The 27,351-nt window shown below is 41.6% G+C and overlaps 1 protein-coding gene across 2 annotated transcripts in view; it reads right to left on the bottom strand.

Moving 5' to 3' along the window:
* LOC128448298 (inactive N-acetylated-alpha-linked acidic dipeptidase-like protein 2) overlaps positions 1-27,351 on the bottom strand; it is a 447,438-nt gene that overhangs the window by 14,747 nt on the left and 405,340 nt on the right. For both annotated transcript variants that reach the window (XM_053430883.1, XM_053430884.1), the window contains one exon: positions 13,255-13,453. In XM_053430883.1, the coding sequence (XP_053286858.1) occupies positions 13,255-13,453 (199 nt within the window). The remainder of the gene's footprint in view (positions 1-13,254; positions 13,454-27,351) is intronic.

Below are 27,351 nucleotides of genomic sequence, written 5' to 3'. Positions count from 1 at the left end.
CAGTATGTTATTTTAAGCATGCAATTGATATGGGTTGATCAGAAATTGTTATATTTATTGCTGATTAGAAAACTATTACAGGACAGCATCAGCATTGAGCTTCAGATCAATGATTTTGATCACAATAGCAAACAAACTATTTACAGAACAAGTTTTGTAACAATGAATACAACACATGCTGTTGCAATTATGAAGTGAAATGTAATAACAAGTGTTTTCATACTCAACATAACTTTCTTTTTTAACTTTGAATTTTTTTTAATTTATTTCCACACCAGGTGTGTGTGTGTGTGTGTGTGTGTGTGTAAGTGAGTAAGAGAGAGACAGAGAGAGAGAGGGGGAGTGTGTGTGTGTAGCTTAATTTGTAATATTTTTTATACCACTACTACCTAGAACTTGTCAGACACTCAGTGCGTGAAGTAAAATAAAACTGGTTAGAGCCAACTGACGGTTTAAAAAAAGTTTAAACCGTTAAAGTAAAAAAAAAAAAACTGTTTAAAAAAAAAAAAAAAAAAAAATCTCCGACAGGCAGAGACGCAACGCGAGTCGCTTTCTACCAGCACCACGTCTGAACGAACCCACGTTTAACAGAACTCTACTGGTTAATAAGTAAGTACAAACTGAAATAAAAACAAACTTCAAGCTGAAGAAACCCTAAACGTTAACGGAAAAGACCCGCGAACCTGAGTGACTGAGAGACAGAGAGCTGTTCTTTGAGTGAGTGAGCAGAGCGGTGTGTGAAGGGGAGGAGCGCTGTGACGCTGTGTGAGGATTTTCATTCAGTCCGAGCACAGATATTGACTCGTATTACTCGTATAATACTCGTGCTCGGCAAAAGTGCTTTATCCGTACCGGATACTCGTTTCAGCCGAGTATCCGGCTCATCTCTAGAAACTACCATCACACTTTAGATCTATTTCGACCTCCCTCAGACCGTCACCACGGTCTTAACACGAATGATGTCCTCATCTCCCTATCCTCGAGACCAAATATCAACAATGTAACGTGAGTGACCTTAAGGGGGCTGGGCTCACCGCCCATAAAGCTCCCCGGTGAGCGCGGCCGCCTCCTCTTTTCTTCACTCGCCTCATCCGAGACCGACAGGTAAGTGATATATTTTGGGACTCCACTTTTATCAATCCGACACTTTTGTGCAGGCGCCTTGTGTCCCTGAGGATTGTTTGTGGTTTTCCCCTTCTCTAATAGCGAGGCAGAGGGTTACACTGCATGTGTTAAGCTCTGCTCTTTGTTTTTCAGGCAGCTTAATTGGTTGCACCTGGTACTAACTACTCTTGTTCACAGCTTTGGGTAAGTGTTGTTTATCTCGTTCTGTTTGTGTCCATACAGAGTTTGCTCTCTTACAGGAGTGAGTAGAAAAGTTGGGAAGCTTAATCAATAAATAATCTATCCCTAAAAACTGATTTAGATCGGGGGGTGCCCCCCCTCCTCACCCCGTAACTCGCTGTCCGCAGTGAGTGGGGTTTCTCCAACTCCCCCTCGTGCGTTCGCGCACAGTGAGTGGAGGTGAGTTTTAAGCCAACCTTTTCACGTTTATTTGCCTTTCAAAAATGAATACATAAACCGTGTCCGAGGCCAGGTAGTTTCCCCTTTTCACCTCTGTGCACAGCAGGTGGGATTGTTTACCTGTGTTCCCTGTATAAAATACAGTTGGTTCTTAGTTATCACCCTTTGTAGGTGCTATTTTTTGTTTCCCTTAAAGCCCTGTTCGCAGTGGCTGGGATTTTGTTCTCTCTCCACCCCCCCACCCCCCTTGTTTTCTGCCATTGCAGGCATACAGTGGGCATTTTCAGGTGAATTAGTTATTTCACCCCTTCCTTCGTTTTATGTGATATTGGCCAGCTGTGATTAGCCTGTTTATTAGATCCCCTTTATTAGCTATCCGTAGCTGCTGGGCGCTATTGTTTATCTATTTATTCTTAAAACACAAAAGTGACACAGAAATGTCCTCACATTTGTGCCGTTATTGCCGGGGTATCATGGATCCCCGAGATGGCCACCGTGAATGCCCGACTTGTTTGGGCATGGCACATTTAATGGATGATATTGAGAACCCCTGTGTGGCAGCAGTGGAACTGCCTGTGGAGGAGCGTGTTAAAAGAGCCAGATGGGTGGAGCAGTCTGTTCGTGCTGGGGCCGTACAGCCTCTACCAGCCAAACTAAATGAAAGGGGACACACCTCAAGGAAAGCCCCCCGAAAACGTAGGCATGAGCACACCCCTGTTCGCAGGCGGGACTCAGGAAAGACACAGGCTCCAAAACCTTCACAGAACCCAGCTGGTCAGCATGATGACACTCAGCTGCAAATCCTAGCGGCCATACGTGGTCTGTCAGAGAGGTTGGGTAGAGTTGAGGCCCAGTACCCGGCCACAACAGCTAGGGCATCGAGGCATGGGCAGTCCTCCCCGGACAGGTTACCCTCCTATCAGGAGGAGAATGTGGTTCACCCTGACATTCTCTCTCTCTATGCTCAAAATTCCCTTTTTGAAAGTGATGGGCAGTCTGAGGGTGCTGCTGGGCTAAAACAGCCTAAATCCACACAATGTGAGGGGGCGTCCAACCTCAGCAACATGGGTGACAGTGAGCATTCACCCATGGACGTCATCTCAAAGGTTTCAAGTGCGGCAAAAATGGTGGGGCTCAATGTTCCAACTGAGGCCCCTGCTCCAGTGGATGGGATTTGGGCCGGCATCACTCAGACCCAGCAATCAGTTACTGTACCTGTGGCTGGTGACTATTTGCACATGCTCAGGAAAGCATGGAACATTCCAAGTGGGGCACCTCAGTTCAATGCAGGTTGCCGGAGACTGACTAAGAATCAGTATGCTCCTGAAACAGGTATGGGGGATATGCCTCCAGTTGAGCGGGAGATGGCAGCCTTAACATCTCTGGGTCCAGAGCGGGTAACCACCAATCCACGCTGTCCCCTGAAGGAGTGTTATAAGTCAGACCGACTGGTGTCTCAGACTTATAATGCAGCCACACGAGCAGCCCGCTCGGGCAATGCACTCGCATGCATTTTATTGGCAGCTCTTAGGAGAACAGCCAACCCAGAGGACCAGGACACCATGAGCCTGATAGACTCTGCCCTTGTCACTCATTCCCAGCTAACAAGGGACATTGGTGCAGCTATTTCATCTGCCATGATATCTCGGAGGCAGATCTGGTTGGCACAGACAACTCTTCCCGAGAATATCAGGAAAGAATTGACCAATATGCCAGTCGTGCCAGCACATGTTTTTCATCCTGACTCCCAGGGTGTGTTAGATAAGGCTGAACAGTCTCGGCGTACCAGAGAGTCAGTACAGCGCACGTTCAGAGGGGCTGCGACTACCAGGTATAAACTTAGGGGCTCCCAGCCTCCCCACCAATCATCATCCTGGGCCCGTAAGGAGCCATGGGTGAATGACAGGCGACAGGCTACAGGATTCACAGCCTCTGGTGACTCCAAATAGCCTTCACAAAGTCGACGTGGGTCCCATCCCCGTTTTTCGACTAGAGATGCTCCCCAGAGGAGGCGCCCCCCCAGAGGTTCAGGACCTCGGGCGGTACAGCCTAGGGGTGGGGGGACACCCGCCGAATGTCATTCTAAGCTATGCCTGGACAGCTGGGAAGAAACTGTGTCAGACCCATGGGTGCTTGCTACAGTATCAAAGGGGTACAGAATTCAGTTTCGGCGGCGGCCCCCCCCTTACTCCAGGATCCGCATGACGATTGTCACGGACCCAGTCCAGGCTCAAATCCTGACACAGGAAATTTTAACCCTTCTGCAGAAGGATGCAATTATGAAAGTAGATCCAGACGAACAGCTCACTGGCTTCTACTCCACGTATTTCCTTGTGCCGAAAAAAGATGGCGGAATACGTCCCATCTTGGACCTAAGGCGATTAAACGCCTTCATAAAGGTACTTCCTTTCAAGATGCTGACCACGGGTCAGATCTTAGAATCTATCGAAAGAGGAGAGTGGTTCACCTCGATAGACCTGGAAGACGCGTACTTCCATGTGCCCATCTGTCCAAACCACAGACCTTTTCTTCGGTTTGCATTCCAGGGGCAAGCCTATCAGTTCAAGGTCCTGCCATTTGGCCTTTCCCTCTCACCAAGGGTGTTCACCAGAGTGGTTGGGGCTGCCTTGTCTCCTCTCCAGTTGTCAGGAATAAAAATCCTTCCCTACCTGGACGACTGGCTGATTTGTGCTCCATCTCTTGGCCAAGTTGTAGAGGATACCCAGAGGGTGTTGTCGCATGTACGGTCCTTGGTTTTCAAGGTAAATGTGACAAAAAGCCACCTCGAGCCAAGGCAGCAGGTGATTTTTCTGGGACTTTGCTTGAATTCCCTTACAATGTCTGCATCCCTCACATCTCAGAGGGTGAGGAAGATACTAGCCTTCCGGGAACGATTCCGTCTCGGCAGGCAGCTACAATTTATCAACTTTCAGAGGATGCTGGGGATGATTTCAGCCGCAGCAGCTGTTGTTCCTCTGGGCCTCCTCAGGGCCAGGCCAATTCAGAGGTGGCTGAATGCCTTCAAGCTCGACCCGAAGCTGGACAGACACGTGAAACTTTGTGTGACACGCACATGTCTCCAAGCCTTACGCCCATGGGCAGACCGGGTGCTCCTGCTCCAAGGAGTCCCCCTCGGGAACATTCCATCGAGGAGGATAGTGGTGACGACAGATGCTTCCCTCACAGGTTGGGGAGCAGTCTGGGAAGGCAGAATGGTGCGTGGCCCGTGGATACCCCCTTGGGGTGGCGAACACATCAATGTTCTGGAGTTGAGAGCGGTTCACCTTGCTCTGAAGGCTCTCCTTTCCTCCATCCATGGCAGGCATGTCTTGATAAGAACAGACAGCACTTCAACTGTGTATCATATAAATCACCAAGGAGGCACAAGGTCCCTGCGTTGCCTCCAGGTGGCACAGAAACTCCTGTTTTGGGCCTTTCAGCATCTGGCTTCACTCAAAGCAATCTTTATCCCAGGGATTGTAAATCGAGCAGCAGACCTCCTGTCCAGGACTGGTCCTCTCCCAGGAGAATGGAGGCTTCATCCAGAGGTTGTATCCCTCCTATGGAGTCGATTTGGGACGGCTCAGGCCGATCTATTCGCATCAGCAGAGACAACCCACTGCAGGATGTGGTTCTCTCTGAAAAGCCAGGGAGGTCCCCTAGGCCTAGATGCACTATCTCAAGAATGGCCGGAAGGGTTGTTGTACGCTTTTCCTCCATTCCCTCTGATTCCCCAGGTACTCAACTGGGTTACCTCGGGCCACTACGAGGTGCAGTTAATAGCCCCCAGGTGGCCAGGGAAGCATTGGTTCCCAACGCTCCTTCGCCTGGTTCACGGTCAACCATGGGCCCTGCCAGTCAGGGCAGACCTCCTCTCACAAGCAGAAGGTCCGATATGGCACCCCAGAGCAGACATCCTGCAGCTTTGGGCTTGGCCCCTTCTCAGTACCTCTCTCAAAGGTTAGATGAGGCTGTCCTGAGGACCATAAACAATGCCCGGGCTCCCTCCACTCGGGCTAACTATGACCATAAATGGAGTGTGTTTTCTACATGGTGTCGCAACAGACAGGAAAATCCAGCCACTTGTCCTATTGAGCTGATTCTCCGTTTCCTTCAGTCACTTTTGGACTCTAACAGGGCACCTAGCACCATTAAAGTATACACTGCCGCAATCTCTTTCTTCCATGAGACAGTGGGAGATGTTACAGTTGGTAGACATCCTCTAGTGTCTCAGTTCATTAAAGGAGCACACCGCCTGCGACCAAGCAGGGCTCCCAGGGCTCCATCGTGGCAACTCCCCTTGGTATTACGGTCCCTGATGCAGTCTCCCTTTGAACCCATAGGGCAATCCAGCCTTAAGTCTCTATCTTACAAAACAGCTTTCCTCCTGGCTATATGCTCTGCCAAAAGGGTGAGTGAATTGCATGCTCTGTCTATAAGTGACGATTGTCTAAGATGGAGGGCAGGTGAATCAGGTGTGTCCCTCTGGCCAAACCCCTCGTTTTTGCCTAAGGTCATAAACCATCAGACGGTAAATCAGGTGATCGAGATCAGCACTTTTCAACCTGATCCAGCTCTACTACAGGAGGAAGCCGGCCTGCCTATGTTGTGCCCAGTAAGGGCACTGAAGGCTTATATTGCACGCACAAAGTCTCTGAGGGGCTCATACTCTCAGTTATTTGTCTGTTTTGGGGGTAAAAAAGTCGGCCACCCTGTGTCTAAACAGTGTTTGTCCCATTGGATCGTTAATACTATCGCTGAGGCCTATTCTGGACAGAACATACCAGTCCCAGATTCCTTGGTAGCTCATTCCACCAGGAGTATGGCCACTTCCTGGGCTGCTTTAAAGGGGGTCCCTCTTTCAGAAATATGTGCAGCAGCAACATAGAGTGCTCCCTGCACATTCTCTAGATTCCACAGGGTCAACGTGGCTTCCCCCACACCATTGGCTTCCGCAGTGCTGCTCTCAGCTGCTGGGCGAGGATGTGAGGCAGTAGAGTCCTCTGTTCTTCGCGACCCTGATGATACTAACCATCCGTGTTAAGACCGTGGTGACGGTCTGAGGGAGGTCGAAATAGATCGTAAGTTATGACCATAACTATGGATCTATGAGACCGACCGATGACCGTCACCCTCTTTTGTCACTCAGAACGGGCTGAGGCGTTCAGACAAGGAGGAGGCGGCCGCGCTCACCGGGGAGCTTTATGGGCGGTGAGCCCAGCCCCCTTAAGGTCACTCACGTGACATTGTTGATATTTGGTCTCGAGGATAGGGAGATGAGGACATCATTCGTGTTAAGACCGTGGTGACGGTCATCGGTCGGTCTCATAGATCCATAGTTATGGTCATAACTTACGTTTCCTTTGGTCTGGTATTCTGCTGAACACCATCCAGGTAATCTATTCAATTATTGTAATGGCCATGCAGAAGGTAAGAACTACCTGACATGGGGCAGAGGTTTCCTGGTTTGTAACTAGTCATGTATTATCCTCTTTGTAAAAACTAGCGTGATGAAAATAATTGAAAATGATGTTGTGAAAAGAAACTGAAAGAAAGAAAGAAAGAGGAGCAATACCCTAAAGAAGGGAATTGTGTTTGCCCATGCCCCTAACTGTCCCCCTGTCTGTCTGTGAATATCCAGTGATGAAAGAGTTATTTTTCAAAGACCTCTGAGTGCACATAAAGACATCTGCTATCGACTGGCATGGCCCTCGGCAGCCTGACATCCACTCTTAATTGAGGCTGCCTCCTGCTCTGCAACACAACAAATTGGGTTTAAACTGTCTACTGGTCCCAGGTGTCACTCAGACAGGAGCAGCAGCATCCATCCAACACTGACAGCTGCAAGGTGTGTCCCTCTGTGCTGGTACCTGTTTGTGAGGCTAGTTTCAGATTGGGAACATTTCAGCTCATCATTTTTGCTAAATGGAATTGAAAGATTAGGCGGGTTTACGGGCAAAACTAACATTTTGTGAATCTAGACACCTTTATTTTAGAGCTGAAGATTTATAAATAGTAGGTTCCAAATAGATAACATAAATTTGGATTTCAGCAATCAACACACTGACTTCCAGAATAATTGAGACAATTGACACATATGTACAGAGAAGCTTCATTGTGTTACACAACCTCCAAAACCAATACTGTCACAACTTCAGTCAGCTCTTAACATTTTCATTGTCTTATCTTATTTTTAGCATGTACTATTTCCCATGTTATTTCAGAATTCAGCCACTCCTCCCTGCTCTGCATCACCTCGTCCCACGGATCCCATTAGACCGTCTTGTGGGTTTGTTCCTAGCTTTCCAGCATTATCCCTTGATTCATTGTTCTGCCTGATCCCCGCTCTGACCTGCCTTCTGGACCCTGGATTCCCTTTTGCCTGCTACCTGACTGTCTGCCTGGCTTTTGACCCCCGGATCGTTCCAATAAACCAGAACTCTTGTTATTCCCTAAACCTGCTCAAGTGTCGTGCTTTTGGGTTCACGTCTGACATTTTGCCTGTCCTGACAAATGCACACAGTTGTATATTGCGTTTAGAAGTTGATATATTGGGTTTCAATCCAAATGTGCACACACACACACCTATTAAAGTCTGTAACCCCTGAGAGGAAATGTAAATGTTCCTTATTGGTTTCGGAAATTGACATATTTGTAATTGGAACCAGCACACTGATCACACTGAAGCAATCAATCAAACTATATTCGTACAACTCATATTCACAAATCGTAATTTACCTCTAATGACTAAAGAAGGTGTGAAATCTTCTGTCCCATCATCTTAAATCTCAACAAGAGTGAGGAAAGACTACCCAAAAACAATTTAAATTTAAATTTTGACTATTAATTCAAAAGAACATGTCCGACAGTGATGAAGGGAGCAGTAATGGTAATCGAAATGATCGCTGCATTGCCATTAAAAGTAGTATAAGTGAATATAGGCATATTTGATATCTAAGCAATCCAGTTGTATCATGACACCTGATCAACTACCACAACAATTCACGATCCACGATCCACAATCAAACATTTCCAGAACTTGCACTGTTCAAATGCAGTGTGGTGACTTCAAAAAAGGAATACATTCATTATTTTCCAATTCCAAAATGGAAGCTTTTGCTAATGATATTGGTCAAAGTAATGACTTTTTATTGTTATTACTTTTCAGTGAAAAACACCAACATTGTTTTGGTCCAGGGGGAGATGTAGCTCCTTATTTGGGTTTTTCGAAGCCACATTAGTTAGCATACATTAGCATATTAATTTTGAAAGACACAGTCCAGTTCTTTCACTTCCAAAACCATAAATGTATCTTCCAAAAAAAAAACTATACAAATTTATATTTCCATTTTCAAATCCTCAAATCACTTAAATTATACAGGAGTTGTAAAATCATGGATGAAACAGTTTTCCTGATTGACTGTAATGGTTTGTAGACACCATCTTAGATTGCTACAAATAAAGTCCTTGGCAGAAAGGTTATCTAACGTTGCTTTTGTTAATTTTCTTTTAACCTTTAAATGTGCTAAGCATATTGCAGCAATGGTTTTAAAGGTGCTACATACATTTACATACTGAACCTACTTACTCTCAGATATACTGTAATCCCTGCATGTTTGCACAAGGGACAGAATAGAGACATAATTCCTTCTGCAGCATCTAAGATCTGAATGATTCATATAATCCAGTACCACAGTTCGTAACTTAAGCCTCTTCAGTGTCCAAAACATATTAAATTAGACCAATGGAAATAAACATTGAAGCCAAAGATCAATCAGTTCCAATTCCATCTAGGTTTGATGCAGTCAAATAAACAGCCAACCGGTGGGGCTTAATGCATGTATTGCTCTTGATTAAGTCTACTGGATACACCTGGGATATAAATGTAACATGCAAATAAAAAGGGCAAACCAGGCTGGACTTGATACATGTGTTACCAGAGCCATCGCTGATGCAGTTGGAAGAAGTTGGTCAAGTTGGCTTGCAAGTTCAGGTTCTTCCAAAGAAATCTTGTAGGTAAATGGGCACTACTGGTGAACCGGTGTGTATTTGGTTTGTCGGGCTTCAGTGATATTTGTGTAACAGCTAGTGTGAATGAAAGTTAACTTAGCTGGAAGCCTCTTTCACCAGTCTCAGTCAGAGCATTCGATTAACATGCAACTCTTTGTTTATCTCTTTCTGGTAGAATCAGTGTTGCTCCTCTTTTCACAATGACAGAGACATCGCACACGAGCACATTATAACATGAAAGCAATAGTCACAACATGGAAGCAAAACTGACAAGACAACTACAAAAGCCACAACCTAAATGCAAAAAGCCACACAACAGAAACACATCGCAGGTATAATCGCGGCACACTTGAACGCAGAAGGTGACTGTTCTCATTGCACATTCTTCACTCACCTCTGTTGTGTCAGTTGTATGGCATTCGAGTTGTGGTTTTTGCAGTTGTGTTGTGCATTTTACATTTGTGTTTTCTGTTAATCAGCTTGCGAGGTGGCTTTCTCTCACACTACTAATGTTTATATAACTTATACTCTGTGTTTCTAGAACATTTCCCCCCCCTTGGCATTGTATACCTGTCTGTCTCCCTGGTACCTGGTCCTTACCTGACCTGGCTGGGATGTGACGGATTTCGGTGTGCTGTCAGTAAGATAGCTTAACAAGACACACACACACACACACACACACACACACACACACACACACACACACACACACACACACACACACACACACACACACACACACACACACACACACACACTTTTTGAGGTCCAAATCAATCTCAGCCCAGTCTTGGTTATTGTTGTAATACAGTATTTTGTTTTTATTGTTGCTTGCATATTGAAACTGCCAACATAAGTTATAGTGTTTTTTGTTTATATTAATAGTTTTCTTTTTACTGCAATATTACACAGAGTGTATATGTAATATGTGTATGTGTGTACCTTTTATTAGTTTCTGTGTATTTACTCTAGTGAAAGTCACACAAGGCTTAATGTCATTCCAGTGACATGATGTGTGAATGGACCGACAAACACATCCATTCTGTCTCTGGGCTGTACTACAGTTTGGGTCAGAGCCTTCATCTGGCAGTCTTACCTTTTCTGCCCAGCCTGGTTAAAGAAAGTTTTGGTACATCCAGACATCAGAGGAATATGTGTATATGTGTGTAAGCCACCTAACAGTGATTTATCTTGCATATTAACTTCATAAATAACTGGGTATGTATTTTAGTTATCTCAGGTAGTCGTTACATTTGAAAGGATACATGGTTTAAAAAAATAATGTTGATCATGATATGGTTGCTCAAATCTAATGACAAGAGGCTATCACACGTCATAACTTCTCAAGTCCGTCTGTCTGTTTCTGTCTATTTCTCTCTGTGCCTGTCTATCTAAGCCCACCTGTATAAAAGCTTAGTAAATAGATTTTTTTAATATTAGATTTCAGTATGCAATAAGAAGAAATGCACCATTAAATGTTAAGTTTGTATTCTGCAAATGCATAAATTGTAACATTCATTTTGTAATGTTACATAGTAGATAAGCAATTGCCAAAGAAATTAAGTCCCAAAGGTGTTTTTACTAAGGTGCTGCTAATCATCAAGGTTCAGTCCTTTTTCTATTTTTCTTTTCGGGAGGGTTATACTGTTTCACCCTATCCAACCCTACAACTGATGGACAATGATGGAAGATGGCATTTACTGAAAGAAGGTTAAGTGTGCCAGTGCACAGGCCTTGATGAAGCCTTAATAACAGTCTTTAGTATTGTATGTATTTTTCTTTAAACATTGCATACCCACCACACCAGAAAAACTCAGTGACCTTCATTCAGAGGCACATTGGCAGTGTTGTGGAAGAGTGAGACAAGAGTGATGAACCTTTCGTGCCTGATCCTCATGCCACAATTGTTTTAAGGTTCTGTACTTAATAATAATACTGTTACATTTTCTCAAACATGCACTGCTGAACAACTGCATTTGTAAATACATTTTTTAATAAATTTAGGGGAATAAATGTAAATGTGCTGTAAAGGGCCATTAGCTGGGGCAACAAAGCCTTTGTACTCTTTAAGGTCCATTCCTGTTTCTGTATATCTTAGTGTGTAGCTGGTTTATTCGTCAAAATACATGTTTTTTTAGCAGGTAATACTAGTTTTACAATTTAATACAAGGTTTGTAACATGTGAGATAATTTAATGCAGTTTTAATCTATCCTTTTAAATTCATGGATTTTTGCTTTCTATGATAGTGGACTCAATGGCAGTGCTTTAAATGAGCAAAAAAGCAGTACTTCAAAATGACTGTTTATACAACTACAGTGTAAAAAGACATTTAAAGTTGAGTCAGAGTTTAAATCCCCCAGGACACACAGCAGGTCCACCTACTGACCTTCTTAGTGACAAAGACTACTTCTTATCTCAAATCTCCTTTCAGTGGCAGTGGCTACTGCACCCCTGATTAGAGTATTTACAGCTAAACCAAAAACTGAAAAAGGTCTGCCCTGACTTGGCCAATACAGATGGACGAGATTCTCTGAAGAGGCATTTAAAGTCTTAGTATACAGTTTCATGAAGTAATGGTTGCTAAGAGACAAAGGAAGCATGCACACAACCATAAGTATACCAATAACAGGTATCTGCACTGCTATGCCACATGAATGTCACAACAATGTTTTCATGTTGCTTACAATGTACTTTCAATTTTGTCGGGTAGAAACAATAGCAACAGTTTAAGCTAGAACATTTCTAAAGACTGCTTAGTGCTCTTAGTCTAATTGTCTCAGTCTTGTGAGGGAATGGTAACTTCCTTTACAAATGAGTACTATTAAGTCTTAATGCTCCCCAAGCATGATAGAGCAGCTAATTTTAGATTGGATGCTAATGGAAGTCTAGGACAATTAAAATGTCAATTACTGCCATAAACTGTGAATAACACTGAAAAGCGGAGGCCATTTATTCTGTTCAAATCTAGTGGAAAAGTATATGGCTAAGAGCTTTGTGTGTGTGTGTTTGGGTGCGTGGGTGTGTGAGTGTAAATGTATACCTGACAGCGTGGACGCTAAAATCAGACAGAACAGGGGTGTTACTGTTATGAGTCCCCACCATCAGTCAAGCTCATGTGAATTGAAATGATTAATAGTTGTTGTTTAATCTTTAGCTGGAGCGATTGATTAAGATATCTCCATCAACTAATCTGCAGCTCTCTCTTTCTTGTGCTGTGCACAGCGATAAATTACTGCTGCTCTGACCGGAAAAGCTGCTGCTTTAAAAAAAACAGTTGCGTGTTATTTATTTACATGTTACATTTTTCTTTGTGAGCTGGAATAAATAAGTGTTCAGTGTAAAGCCCAAGTTTTATGTCACAGTGTTGCTGTTCTGCTCCGTATGTAGATCAAGTTGAAAAAGATGTGGATCCGCCCGATGAAAGAAAGATGGAGGTTGGGGAATTTTAATAATGGCTGACACAGCATGAGACGATTAGGCACTCGGTGAAAAACATCAGGAGAATGGGAGGAGGTCAGAAAGGCGGGAAGTTTATGTATTTTTTTCTTTTTGCTGAAGGGAGAGTATAGAAAATGTGTACATTTCTAAAATTATAATAAATGTCATTGCCACACATCACTACTACTGAGTGTGTGATGGGAGTAGGCTGACATTAAACCTGTGACATGAAACACCACTGCACCACTGGTACACCTCTGAGAGTGCATGTTTCCTCCTACCTGTAAACTCCAGGCGGCGTCTGTGGAATGATGAAGCTCTTCTCCAGGTCACGTAGCACATCATTCAGCATTCGCACGTGGGAGGGGTCACGCTCTTTGGGGTCATTGGCTGGCCGCATCGTTTCTGACTGGAAGAAAGCTGCGTGGTCTCTCAGGGAGGCGGCTGAGGACAGCATGGATGGAGATACCACGCTTTTGTCTTTGGCACATATATGGGGGGAGATAAAGTAACAGAAACAACATGTGAAAAACACTCTCCTTTAAAGGGTATGTAAATGTCAGTTTCTGTCGAAGCTGACTTACATGTAAAAGCATTGGGTAAAAGAACTAGATGTGGAACATACACTTAAATTGAAAGGCAGATGTTGTGGTTTTGTTAACATTGTGGTCTTAAAACAAAAAAATCTTTCAGCAAAACCTCTGCAATTCTGCAAAATTTTGAGAAATTCTCTCAAGGTAGACCTGTGATATCACATTCACGAGGCAAAAAATGTGTATTGTTAGTTCACAGTGACCTTTGGCTATATTCTAATCAAGTCAACTATAAATCTTAGTGAATGTTGCCTGATGCAAGAAAATGATCTTTGGGCATTTCTGATACAATGTTCACACAGCAGCACTGACCTTTGACCAATAATTCTGACGAGGTCATACTTCCAGGGATTCCTTTAAGGCAGTTCTGAATTACCATGTTCACCAGGATAAAATGTGCTTCATGAGAGTCACAGTGAACTTTGACCCGAGAGTGGTAAATGGTTTTGTATTTATATAGCGCTTTTCTAGTCTTGATGACCACTCAAAGAGCTTTACAGTACATTTTTTTACATTCACCCATTCACACACACATTCATACAGTGCCCAGCCGCCCTATGGGGGGCTATATTGAGAGCACAACTAATCGATCTTCTACTGCTTCTTTGAAAGCAATGCACATCTATTACAGCGTATATAAAAAAAAAAATTAAAATGTGGCCATAGCCTATAATCATCCAGCCAATGACAGCTCCTTTACTGTTGTGGTGTTGCCACGTGTTAGACTGGACTGTTGGAACTAATAATGGATCAAATTGTACTAATGAATAGGCGTGTCCTATAATGCTACCATACAATGTGCAGATGTACAAAGGAAGAGGTTAAATAAAGTCAGAGCTCAAAGAGCCAGCACTGTGTGTCCATCTTCTTGAAACACTGATATTAAACCCAAGACATTCTTAAACAAGTGAAATACTTCAGCAAAAATGTCTCTTTAGTAATCAACAGCTTCACTGAATGGGAACTTTTCAACCTGCTCATTGTTACCAAGTTACCCGGACCAAGAACTCAATCTATTGTTTGCAAAAGCCCCATTTTTACGTCCCTGGCAGACTTGCAAACATACACTCCTGGATTCTCGTGTGCAGTCTGGTCGAGAAAGGTCCGGCAGCAGAATCAAAACATCCTAGTCAAAATCAACCAGTGAGGACAACTACAAGACAATTATCTGAGAGATATGTAAGAAAACTAGATTGAAAGTGTGTTAAATGAGCTTCAATACACTATGGTGCATGGAGGAGGAAAAGGCAGCCACTGCCCAAAATGAGGGGGCACCAGACTGGGATGATGGAGGTGTCTCTTGTGAAACCAATGTGTCAAATATGCACCGATGAAAACAAAAGAAAGAGTTACTGTTTTGCATTGACTTTCAAGATACAGCATGTGTAATAACTAATAACCTATTATAATAGACTCCCTGTGTAAAACATTTTTCAAAGTCCAAAATTTATTTAGTTATTTCACATATTCAGTGATTTGAATATGCTGCTGACTCATAATTAAGCTTGGTGCATCCTCTATTAACTGGCACCCACTTGACCTGATCTCAGTGTGTAACAATATACAGACATGTTTTCATGCAGTAGTACAAGTATTCTTTAAACCAGAGGGGATAAGAGGATAAGCAGCTGTTAACAACTAGGTTACCTCTCCCCCAACATTCTCTCCAGCTGTAGTTCTGTTTAACCTTGTTTACTTTTGCAGTGACATAGATGAACACAACATTAGTAACTGATCAGCCCGCTTGTTGTAAGCTGGCATCGGTTTCCTGTGATCCTGCCAGGAGAAGCTGGTATATATAATAAATAGACATGTGGTGTATCATCTAATTCGTCAGGACATCGTTAAATCTGACAGGCTCCACTGCTGGAAAGGTTTAATTAGCCTCAACAAGCCCCATCCACCTGCTGAGATGACAGGCATGAGGCACGCTGACATGCTGCTGGTCGTGTGTTTGGCATCATGGTATCAGCTAAATTAGAAAGCACATGCAGCGCTGACACTATGCTCTACATATCCCGAGTTGCAGCCTCAAAGTTCATTGCAGGGAATCATTTTAAACTTTCTTCTCATGCTTCCAAATCCTCATACAAGCCTAAGCTCATTATAATAAATCAGATAGATGCCTTCCTTTCTCACTTGTAGCAACCAATCAATTTCCTCCACTGGTCTCAACCATAGGTCTCAAGACACAGACACATGCACACAAAAATACACACACACACACACACACACACACAGAGATTACTGCATGGACTTTGCAACGTACATTGTATATAAAGATTTGTCTCCACTTTCTCCCACTATCCACAAATGAAGCCACATTTATCACAAATGTTTTTGGATCCTACACAGTAGCTAGGGGGATGGAGACACTGTAGCAAAGTCCTATCAGTTTATGCACTCAACAAATCAGCTATCAATCATACAGTTGCTCCCCATTCATATAATCTCAAATAAGTAATTGAACCAAATGTACCAGAAAGCTTATCACTTGGACAAACATCCGTGTGATAATAACTAAACAACAGAAATGATCTTTGAAAAAAAGACAAAAGAAAGAATTGTCATATTTTGTCTTGTTGTCGTTTGTTCCATGTTCCATCCACTATCACGGAGGAGGCAGCCTATGATGCTATAGTTTCACTTTAGAGGAGAAGTCATGATGTCCATCTTTGGTCTTGAACTACTAAAAGAATAGCATCCGTCTGTAAATCTGAGTGACCAATTGAAAAACTAAATCAACATTTATTTCCATATGTGGTGCAGTGATGTGTCTCAAACAGACATGAGGATGTACAGTATCAGTGCAGAGGTGTCGGTGAAGCACATTTGCATTGCAGTGGTTTGGACGCTTTCACATATACAGTTGCTTGTGCTATCAAGATGGAGATATGGGCTCATCGTGCTGCACTGTTGAACCTCTACAGCTACTGATACCTATGGAAAATGGTATCATGACCTTAGATTAATTGGCTTCTGATCTGGTGAATCATCAGTCCATCATTTTGAAAAGTTCACATGTTGTTTTCTTAGTGGCTTATTTAACTGATTTAGTTATTCTATGCAAAGTAACACTTAGCCTGAAAGTAAAACCTTACATATTTTTTCATTTTTATATCCATGTACTTGATTTGGTCTGTAGCTAAGTTCAATGTATGATTTATTTCAGATTTAGAACATGGCATACCTTCTTCCCTGTTTGTGCAGTTGGTTAAACTACTTTTTGTCATTCTCATCGACTGAGCTGCAAACTGGTTCCAGGTGTTAGTAAGAATTCGCCATGATCAACCTACTTATTCTACAAACAGAGCTGTATGTGGATCACATATTTTGTGCAATTTCCATAAAGCGCAGTGTCGAATTAGATTTAGACACATGATAAGTTTGATTTTTTATTAAAATGAAAATAAATAGGCGATAGTATATTGTAGAACAGTTTGAGGAGGACGCACTAATTCTAAAATAGCTCTGGAGCATTAACACAGGCCAAGCTAACAGCCCATTCCAAACAGGCAAGTTTAGAACAACCACTATACTAGTAAATAAGGTTACGTGAGGTTAGATACATTTATTGCAGTTTTTTTAATTTGATGTAGCCTTGATAAGTCTTTATCCATAACTATACCATAACTGCCATGCATGGACAGTTATTAACAGTTGAATTAAACACATCATAGAGGCTATGCATAGCCTTTGTGCGCATTGCGTAAACCCTAATAACAAAATGCTTACTTTCTTCTTTTCATAATGATGCCATTACATAATGTAATCGTCACGACATCAAAAGCATATGATTAAAAAAGGATAATAATTTAAATCAGTTATAGATCACGTCAAGCCTTATCGGCTGCAAAAGTAAATGAATTACGACAGTTAATGATTTTATATTCTGGTTTATGATAGTAAATTCAAGCCATGATGCAGTCTTTACACTGAAGCAGTATTGTTAGTGTTGTTCATGCCCAACACAGACTAGATTTCTCTCACTGAACAAGAAAAAAAAAAAAAAAAAAACAGCAAATGGGGTGATTAGACTATTTTCTAATAGTAATAGCACTTTGTATAAAGTTAATTTAAGGCTGATCATTGAAATACTGCACAACTGTTCTTGTAAATGTTGATTAAAGTGTGATATAATGATGGCGTTATTACTTTGCCTGCCTCACTTTTTCATTGCCTAATCATAACATTTACTCTTACCAGTAGAAGCTTATCAAATTAATATGAGTAGAATTACATTCAACCTATTGGTCCGGCCCCTCCACAGCTGCCCATGTTTCTCATGTGGCCCCTTGGGAAAAATGAATTTCCCACCCCTGGTCTAGAAGGTGAATTGGAGGAAATTATGAAAAAGTATCCAACATTTATATTCTACTTTTAAGTGACTACTTAGTCCTAAAAAGGTCCATTCAGCAGACAGAAAAAAAGGGTCTGTTCCTGACCATGTAAGACATAATACGAGACAAGAAGTACAGTACATGCAAGGTTTCTGAAAAGAAAAATAATGAAAGCACCATTTAGACAAATTTGTACCAGACTTCCTGTGAAAGGTTAATTGTCACTAAGATTGCAGCCGTGACTTTTGATTTTGAGTCATGTCAAAAGTTGAGAATCGTAGCAGAATTATCAAGTAAAAATGCCCAAAAAGTTGATAAATCAACATCTTCCAAAATCCTGGTCTTAATGGACAAACCTTGAAATGTTTTTGTGTGCGTCTTTTGGATCTGAGTGCATTACATTATGCAAGCAGAGCGTGACTCATCGGAGGCAGGGAGAAGACAATTGGGACAAAAATAGACAAAGAGAAATGCTCTCTCCTACAAATTTAAATGGCTCCAGCTCCTTGCAGCCAGCTGGGACTCATGAAATATTGTTTGATTGTTGTAATCCATCACATCCGTTGACACTCCGGGACCTGTGCGAGTGTGTTTGCATTTGGCTGTTCAGTTGGGACTTGGCCTCCTGTGATAACAGCGGCAGAGAAGAGAGAGAAAAAACAACAAAGCTGTACAGAGATACTTTGATTTGATGGAATATCATCAGTATTTTGTACAAACACCGATGTTAATAGACTTTGGGCACTGTGTTTGTTTAATGGACCCTCATTCTTAACTCATGTAAAGTTTTTAAATCCTGGCTCAAATAAGGGCCCCAGCAACTGGCAGTGCAAATAACCTATTGCAAAGCAAGTCATTCTTCTTCTTCTTCTGACAAGATAAATCACAATATTGTGGAGTTTAAGGTTCCAGAAACTTGTGACACTTGTCTGGCCCGCCCCCGAGGTACATTTCACCTAGATGCACAAAAATTGGTATCATGTATACTCCGATATACAAAAAAAGCCTCTTGGAGCCTTTGCCTAAACCCAACAGGAAGTCTACAATTTCTAGAAATCTCCGGTCATCTTTTATTAACGAATTCCACCAACAGTCATAATCAGGCCCACTGGCAAATTGGTGCACACAATCTAGAGACCTAAGGGATGAAAAGTTATTGGAAGACTGCATTTGATTGATGGTAGGTCTGTGGTGTTGATGTAATGTATTTTGAGCTTGGTCAGATCTTGTCTCAAACTTAATGATCAACAGGAGTCCTGTCCCAGAGACAACACTCAGTGACATTATACTATTCAGGCATAGCACCACTTAATGGACACAGGAAACTACATATTTATACTCTTGTGTGCTCATCTCATCAGCGGTTTCAACCCGATGTGCGTGGGGGTTCAATATTTTTGTTGTTTGTTATTTTTTTGACCTGTGCAAATGAGGAGAATGTGAGGATGAGTAAGCCGGACAGAGCGACCAGATCTCATTCAGACTTCAATGTGTGGACACTAGTCCAGGTGTAAATCGAATCAGGTTAAAATCATACAATCTGAAACAGCTTAACTAGCCGTGCTCGGGTGTGGATCCCAAGCGATAGTTAGGTAATTTCAATGTCCGGGCTTAAAGACATTTGGATGACTTTTTCTTTATGTTGTTTTATTACAGTTGAAGAAGTTACTTGAATTGTATTGGAATTTGATGCAACGCTGAAACTCCAAAAGGTTTTTGTTGACTCAAACACTTCACCCACCCCTCCATCAGCATAGTGGTGAGTAGATAATGAGTGGATTTTTATTTTTCACAGTTCAGGATGTTCAACTTAGCTCAGGGCTGTTGGTAAACACTGCAGTCATCCACTCTCTTCCCTGTAATTTCTCCCCTTTGGATGGCGCAACAGAACACACAGGCTAAAGAAGCATTAACTTCACATACTAGTTTATATACTGTATATTAACCACATTTTTATATGCAAATAGATTTATTTACAATAGTGGTGTAATAATTTAAAGAATTCATTAGTGAAAATCTTGATCTGAATAAAGGCAGACTAATTTATCATGTGACTACCTAATAGTCTGTTCATACCTGATACAAGAAAATAGTGTTTTTTCTCAAAGTTTTTCCAAATCACTCTTACATACAACTTTAACACTCTTTATCAACCTGTTTGCGTACACAGTGTCAGACTGTAGTGTTGTACCATCAGGGCAAGCAATTCATGCTTGCTTGCCCCGATGAAGCTAGACCGATGAAGCTAATTGGGTTTGACCTGTTCAAGCTAAATCATAAATTAGATTATAAGACATACTTCAGTGCCACACATATCTCTACTTACATCTGATCTCAGAACCGTACTCTGCCAACTAAGGGATCTGATGTTACCTGTTTGCATTATTCTCATCATTAACTGCCCTCTTGTCAATGGATTAAACCTAGGATATTTGACGGGGGACTGACTCTAGCTAACCTTTAATACAGATAACTTAAAGGCATAGTTGTCATGACAATGGAGCCAACAAAAAAGTCAAGTCATTTATATTACGTCAGGTAGGACAGAAAAATTTGACAATACCCTATAAAGTAGCATTTTTCAAAATACAACGTGAACAACTGCAGATGAATTGTACTTCATGCATGTCGGCAATTTACTATTCTACCTTTCTATGTTATTGCTGTTGAGGACAAAAGGAAGCTCTGCTACTGAGCACTATCACTTCAGCAAATTCATGGAGATTTATGTCAGATCAGACAAGACCAAAGCCAGTTTTATATAAAAAAAAAGAAAGAGAAAAGAAAGGATAATTGCGATAAGGGAAGTTGAACAAAAGATTTTTGGGTTTCAATTAGCACTGGTTGTTTGATCTGAGTCCCCTCCATGACTGCCACTCATGAATACTGCAGTACTTCATGCTGGCTGAGAAGAATCCATTAAATATCACTGGGCCTCTGCTTCACAGGGGGCTTCTAAAACACCCAGGGACCAGAAACACACATTTACAAAAACACACACTCACACACAGACACAACCATTTTACTCACACACCCAAACAGCAATTTCACATTCCCCAAAATATAATGATTAGATAGACCACAAAAGTGCATGTGTCACCAGCCACTTGTGTAGACGCGGCACATAAACACACATGTGCACAACCTGTACCTTCACTTATTTATCACAATCTGTGTGCTGGCAAACTCTCGATCACATTCAGTGACATTTTACTCCCACAGAGAGACACTTTCAGCAGCTGTACTCTATTTTTCACCTCACCATGTGTCCTGAACATTTAAAATTATATCTCAGCGATAAAACGCAGTTATATGTAAATCAAGGTTGAATTTTGATGGAGCTCACATGGCCAGGATTAAAAATGCTGCTGTCTCCTACACAGCTTCTGTTTTAGCATTATGACATAATAGGTCTTCTCACAATGGGTTATTGAATCAGACTTTTCAAAAACACATCTGTTTTTCTCTCAATTTACAAAACAAATGGTAAAACTTTTTAAAGTAGAATATGAGCAGCTTCTCATTTTCAACTGAGACAAAATAAAGCTACTGTTCAAAATTTTGCAAACCTTTGCAAAATGCCTCCTCTGAACAGCGTTTGGACAACCATAGCTTAGCAACTGTAACTAAGCAGGGTAGACCTGTCAGAGCTTTGGATTTCTCCAAAAGTCAGAGTGGTGCATGTGGTGTTCGATGCCACGTTCACTTCATGTCTTTCACACTGCAGTTATGAGTAGCTAAGTGGGAAACGATATTTCCATCATCCTCGGATTTGAAAAATAAGTAACAAATATCAGGAAATTATGAAAGGGACATTATCTCTCAAAAATCACTTTGTAAAAATGCGTTCAAAGTCGCCTTTTCTGACAGCTGCGTGTAAATCAAATTACAAATTCTCCTTTCCATTGAGCAAATGTGTGAAGGCAGAATACTCTGAGATACATCCCCAGAGTTTGGTAGTCGTGTTGTTATTCAAACCCCAAAACACAGAGCAAAAGTGAGAAGACATGTTTGTCTGCTCCATAGACTGTTTATAGAGATGGATGATGACAAGACAGCTCCCAAAAGTGAAGCCAAATCACGTTGATCGACCCCTGTTGGCTGGCTACATTACTGATTTAAAAAAAAAAACTCCACCTCCTGCATGTTCATGGATGGAACATGGGCCATACTTAGTATATACCAAGTAAATTTTTTGTCAAAGATGTTCTGTCATGTTAGTTAGTCCTTACCACACTGATGTATGTTCTAACTGCTAAATTTGGCTTGATCACATCTGACAAGGAGGTGGTGTTTTCACTCCTGTCTGTTTGTATGTTGGTTGGTTTTTAAGCAAGATATATCACAAACAACCAAACAGATATCCACGGAACTTAGTTGAAGGGTTCAGTATGGGTCAGAGGAGAATGGAAATCTGGTGATCCACATCAGGGGGTGGATCCAGAATTCTACCATCTTTTTCAAAATGTTCATAGTTTTCCTATAATTCAGTCTGTCTCAGAATATATTTTATATAGAGGGTTTGTGAAAATCAAAGTGAACTAACACATGAGTTTCTGAATGGACACAACAACAACAAATATCACATTGAACAAAATGGGGAAATGGCTTCACAGGAAAGTTCCAGCTCAAGCCTCGGGCCACCAGGAGGTGTCTCTGGTGGGTCACCTGACAAACCTGATTATTCTGACGGGTAGTGACTCCAAAAGGTTGCGAACCACTCAACGAAACAATACACGCATTATTTATACCACTATGTGTTATCACACACACATCAAAAAGTATTTATTTCACTGTCCTTTTCCTCCTCCTCTTCTTTCTCCTCCATCTGGTGCCTCTCTGTATTTTTAACCAGCAGAGATAAAAGCTCTCTCCCACCTGCTTTCTGGTGGAACAGAAGCTGCTCGACATAAATCACTGAGCGTATCTACACGTTTCACACATTCAAATTTATAACTTAAAGACATTTATAATGCTACCTGGAATTAAATTTAATACCAATTTAATAACCACAATAAAGACCCCCAAATCTGTCACAAGCAACCTCATCCTAATTACACACATCTGATGAAATAGCATAACTAAATGCAAGCATAAGGAAAATACTAGGGGGTGAAGTGTAGATACATGATGTCCAAATGTGTACAGAATACACAATCATTTTAAAGCCAGTTCCCTATAGTCATGATTTTATAACACAAGCCCAAAATTGAGAACCGCAATTCTCTTGCCTTGTTCACATCTTTTGTTTAAACTGCACAATTCTGGAGATTGATTTTGATCTTGTTTACCCTATTTTTTTACAACTTTTGAACAACTTTTTTTTTTATTCTGGGCCTGTGAAATAAACTAGCATAGTATTACTAAAAGGTTGAAACTTTTGCCGACTTACCCAAATTTTTTGCCAGAATGAGGGATACCTTTTAAATTCACTCATCATCTATTCAACCCTATGCCAATTGAGGGTTGGGTGAAGTGTTTAAGTCTATAAAAACACTTTTTGAGTTTCAGGGGTAAACAGTGTTGCAGCCAAATCCAATACAATTGAAGTAAATGGTGACCGATTCATCAAATGTAAAAAAAATGTCAGTCAGCCCTGACATTCAAATTCAACTTGAAACTGTGACAGTATTTGCATGCAGTGGGATAGTGCTTCCCTGATCAGTCAAACCATTTCCAGAGGTCATGGACTCATTGTGATCACATTAAAAGCAACTGTGAATGCAACTACATTTTCAAGCTATATAAAATTACTGTGGAAGTGCAGAAATTGTAATTGCAACCAAGGTTGCAGCACCTGGGCAGCTAGCTGCCATTAGCCGGTAAACACAAGAAGCACTCCTCTCCTAAGTCCTCCACTAGGGACACCATACAAGACACTCAGGTATGGAGTGAAGACGAGACCGGTTGTCAAAGAAACCTTTTTCTCGAGCAAGTAAACACAATGATGCAGCTTCATGGGTTGTGTCCATCTTTTTTGTTCTTCCTCTTCTATCTTTTTTTTGTTGTGTGTTATTTTTTGGGACAAATGAGAGGAAGAAGTGACACGTGCTGGACAAAGTGATCAGATCTCAGTCAGCTCTCATTGTGGCCACATTATATCTTATATTATACCTTTTAATGCCAGGTTTAAATTGAGTCAGTAGTTCACATAATTTAAGGTGTATAAGGACAATAAAATATTCAGATCCTAATAAAACAGACCAGATAATGAGTGCATATATCTAACACGATTATAGACTAAAAGCTGTATTATATCATTTTGCTAATTGATGGTGTATTTCTGTCATTTGTAGCTTGGCTGGATGAGGAAGCCGTTTAGCCTTGATGAAATGACACACTGCTGTGGCACCGCTCTTCAACTCAGCATGAAAATGCAAAGATGCCAAGAAGGTGAAGCTTCATGCCAATACAGTGCATTTTGAACTGAGCTGATAGAGGAGAGAAACCTAGAGAAGACAATGAGGTACAAAGTGATGAAGAAACAGACAGAGGCTACAGGCAGGTATAATAATCAGTCATCTCGCTCGCTCTCCTTCTCAGGTCATAATCTGTCCATTAGTCTCAGTCGGGGAAGCAAAACCACTCAATCTAGGCCTTAATAGGACAGCGCCTACAGCCAGTGAACCTGAGCCTCTGAGCGAGTGCCTTAATAGTAGAATGCATGAAACTGAAGTTGGAGCTATAGCACATGTGGTGGAGAGCTTTTCTCCAGCTCCATCCCTATCAATCTCTGATCTCAGCGTGATGACAAACATTGGTATTGACTTATACTATCATCACATGAAGAAGAAATTCTGTACAGTCTAAATATTCTTATTGTAAATCCACAGCTAATCCGGAACGGAGCGACTTGAGCACTGAACTGTTTAGGCATTCATGAATCTTGCTCTGGAGGTGTATCTTGGTGCATAACAAAAGCAACATTGGATATTCTGAGTTTTTTCGCAAGGGAAGCAGGCATGCCAGCTAAATGTATACCAAAGCCTTTCTTGTGCATCGTCTTTCAAAGGTCATCTTAATATTCAAGGACAGAGTCCTTGCACGCTCTGAGGCTGTGACTTGATGAGCTGAATTCGTCTCAGAAGGCCTCAGGGGTTTTACAGCATGTTAACTTCTGAATATTTGGCAATGTAAATTTTCACAGGGATCAGTTCAGACCTTGACTAAAAGGCTCCATTCTTCTTACTATGCAAGTTGCACGCTTTGGGTGATGCATATGTAAATCACTGGACTTAACTTGCACAATGAAGACCACTCTTCTAGATGTAACATGTAACTGTATTGACAATAGTTATACTTTAGTTTAAACAATATTTCATGTTATTACAGTAAATAATATTCATTAAGCCCCTAAAGATACCCAATCCCTCATATGTCCCTGTAGGCATATTGCAGCTGAAATATTTACACAGCATATTATAATTCCCCCCAATATGCTTTCACATGCAAAGAGTATTAATTAATATTGATATTTTAGATTACATTTAAATCTGTTCAGATAATACTGCATCTGACTTTGCAAGCTGACATTTTAATTATGGTTGTCTGTTGACTACATAGATTACTATCTTTTATATTATGATTTTGAATTTGATATACTATCTATATTATATTTCCGTCAGACAGTGTATTGCAGTAGTAGAATATACAGTGCCTTGCATAAGTATTCACCCCCTTTGGACTTTTCTACATTTTGTCATGGTATAACCACAGATTAAAATTTATTTCATCGTGAGTTTATGTAATGGACCAACACAAAATAGTGCATCATTTGGAAGTGGGGGGAAATATTACATGGATTTCACAATTATTTACAAATAAAAATCTGAAAAGTGTTGAGTGCATATGTATTCACCCCCTTTACTGTGAAACCCCTAACAAAGATCTGGTGCGACCAATTGCATTCACAAGTCACATTTGCAAGTCACATAATTAGTAAATAGGGTCCACCTGTCTGCAATTTAATCTCAGTATAAATACACCTGTTCTGTGACGGACTCAGAGTTTGTTGGAGATCATTACTGAACAAACAGCATCATGAAGACCAAGGAGCTCACCAAACAGGTCAGGGATAAAGTTGTGGAGAAATATGAAGCAGGGTTAGGTTTTAAAAAATATCCAGAGCTTTGAACATCTCTCTGAGCACCATAAAATCCATCATAAGAAAATGGAAAGAATATGGCACAACCGCAAACCTACCAAGAGGAGGCCGTCCACCCAAACTGAAGAGTCGGACAAGGAGAAAATGAATCAGAGAAGCAACCAGGAGGCCCATGGTTACTCTGGAGGAGTTGCAGAGATCCACAGCTGAGGTGGGAGAATCTGTCCACAGGACAACTATTAGTCGTCTACTCCACAAATCTGGCCTTTATGGAAGAGTGGCAAGAAGAAAGCCATTGTTGAAAGGGATCCATAAAAAATCCCGTTTGGAGTTTGCCAGAAGCCATGTGGGAGACACAGCAAACATGTGGAAGAAGGTGCTCTGGTCAGATGAGACCAAAATTGAACTTTTTGGCCTCAATGCAAAACGCTATGTGTGGCGAAAACCCAACACTGCCCATCACCCTGAGCACACCATCCCAACAGTGAAACATGGTGGTGGTAGCATCATGCTGTGGGGATGCTTCTCTTCAGCAGGTACAGGGAAACTGGTCAGAATAGAGGGAAAGATGGATGGAGCCAAATACAGGGAAATCCTTGAAGAAAATCTGATGCAGTCTGCAAAAGACTTGAGACTGGGGCGGAGGTTCATCTTCCAGCAGGACAATGACCCTAAACATACAGCCAGAGCTACAAAGGAATGGTTTGGATTAAAGAATGTTAATGTCTTAAAATGGCCCAGTCAAAGCCCAGACCTCAAACCAATAGAGAATCTATGGCAAGACTTGAAGATTGCGGTTCACAGACGGTCTCCGTCCAATCTGACTGAGCTTCATCTTTTTTGCCAAGAAGAATGGACAAACCTTTCCATCTCTAGATGTGCAAAGCTGGTAGAGACATACCCCAAAAGACTTGCAGCTGTAATTGCAGCGAAAGGGGGTTCTACCAAGTATTGACACAGGGGGGTGAATACTTATGCACCCAACAGATGTCAACTTTTTTGTTCTCATTATTGTTTGTGTCACAATAACATTTATTTTGCACCTCCAAAGTACTATGCATGTTTTGTTGATCAAACGGGAAAAAGTTTATTTAAGTCTATTTGAATTCCAGTTAGTAACAGTACATAATGGGAAAAAGTCCAAGGGGGGTGAGTACTTATGCAAGGCACTGTAGGTAGTGTTTGGCATCTATAAGCTCAGACTTCACCCCATATATGAATACATCAAAATAATGGGGAGTGATGGGCAAACATCATAACCCCCCTGTCAGAGTCTTCTATACCTTGGATACAGTCTCATGCTTTATACCATAACATGATGAGCACTGAGTGGAACCCATA

The sequence above is a fragment of the Pleuronectes platessa genome, chromosome 9 (genome assembly GCF_947347685.1).
Source record: "Pleuronectes platessa chromosome 9, fPlePla1.1, whole genome shotgun sequence".
In the NCBI taxonomy this organism is placed as follows: domain Eukaryota; kingdom Metazoa; phylum Chordata; class Actinopteri; order Pleuronectiformes; family Pleuronectidae; genus Pleuronectes; species Pleuronectes platessa.
This window is presented reverse-complemented; position numbering and strand designations above follow the sequence as displayed.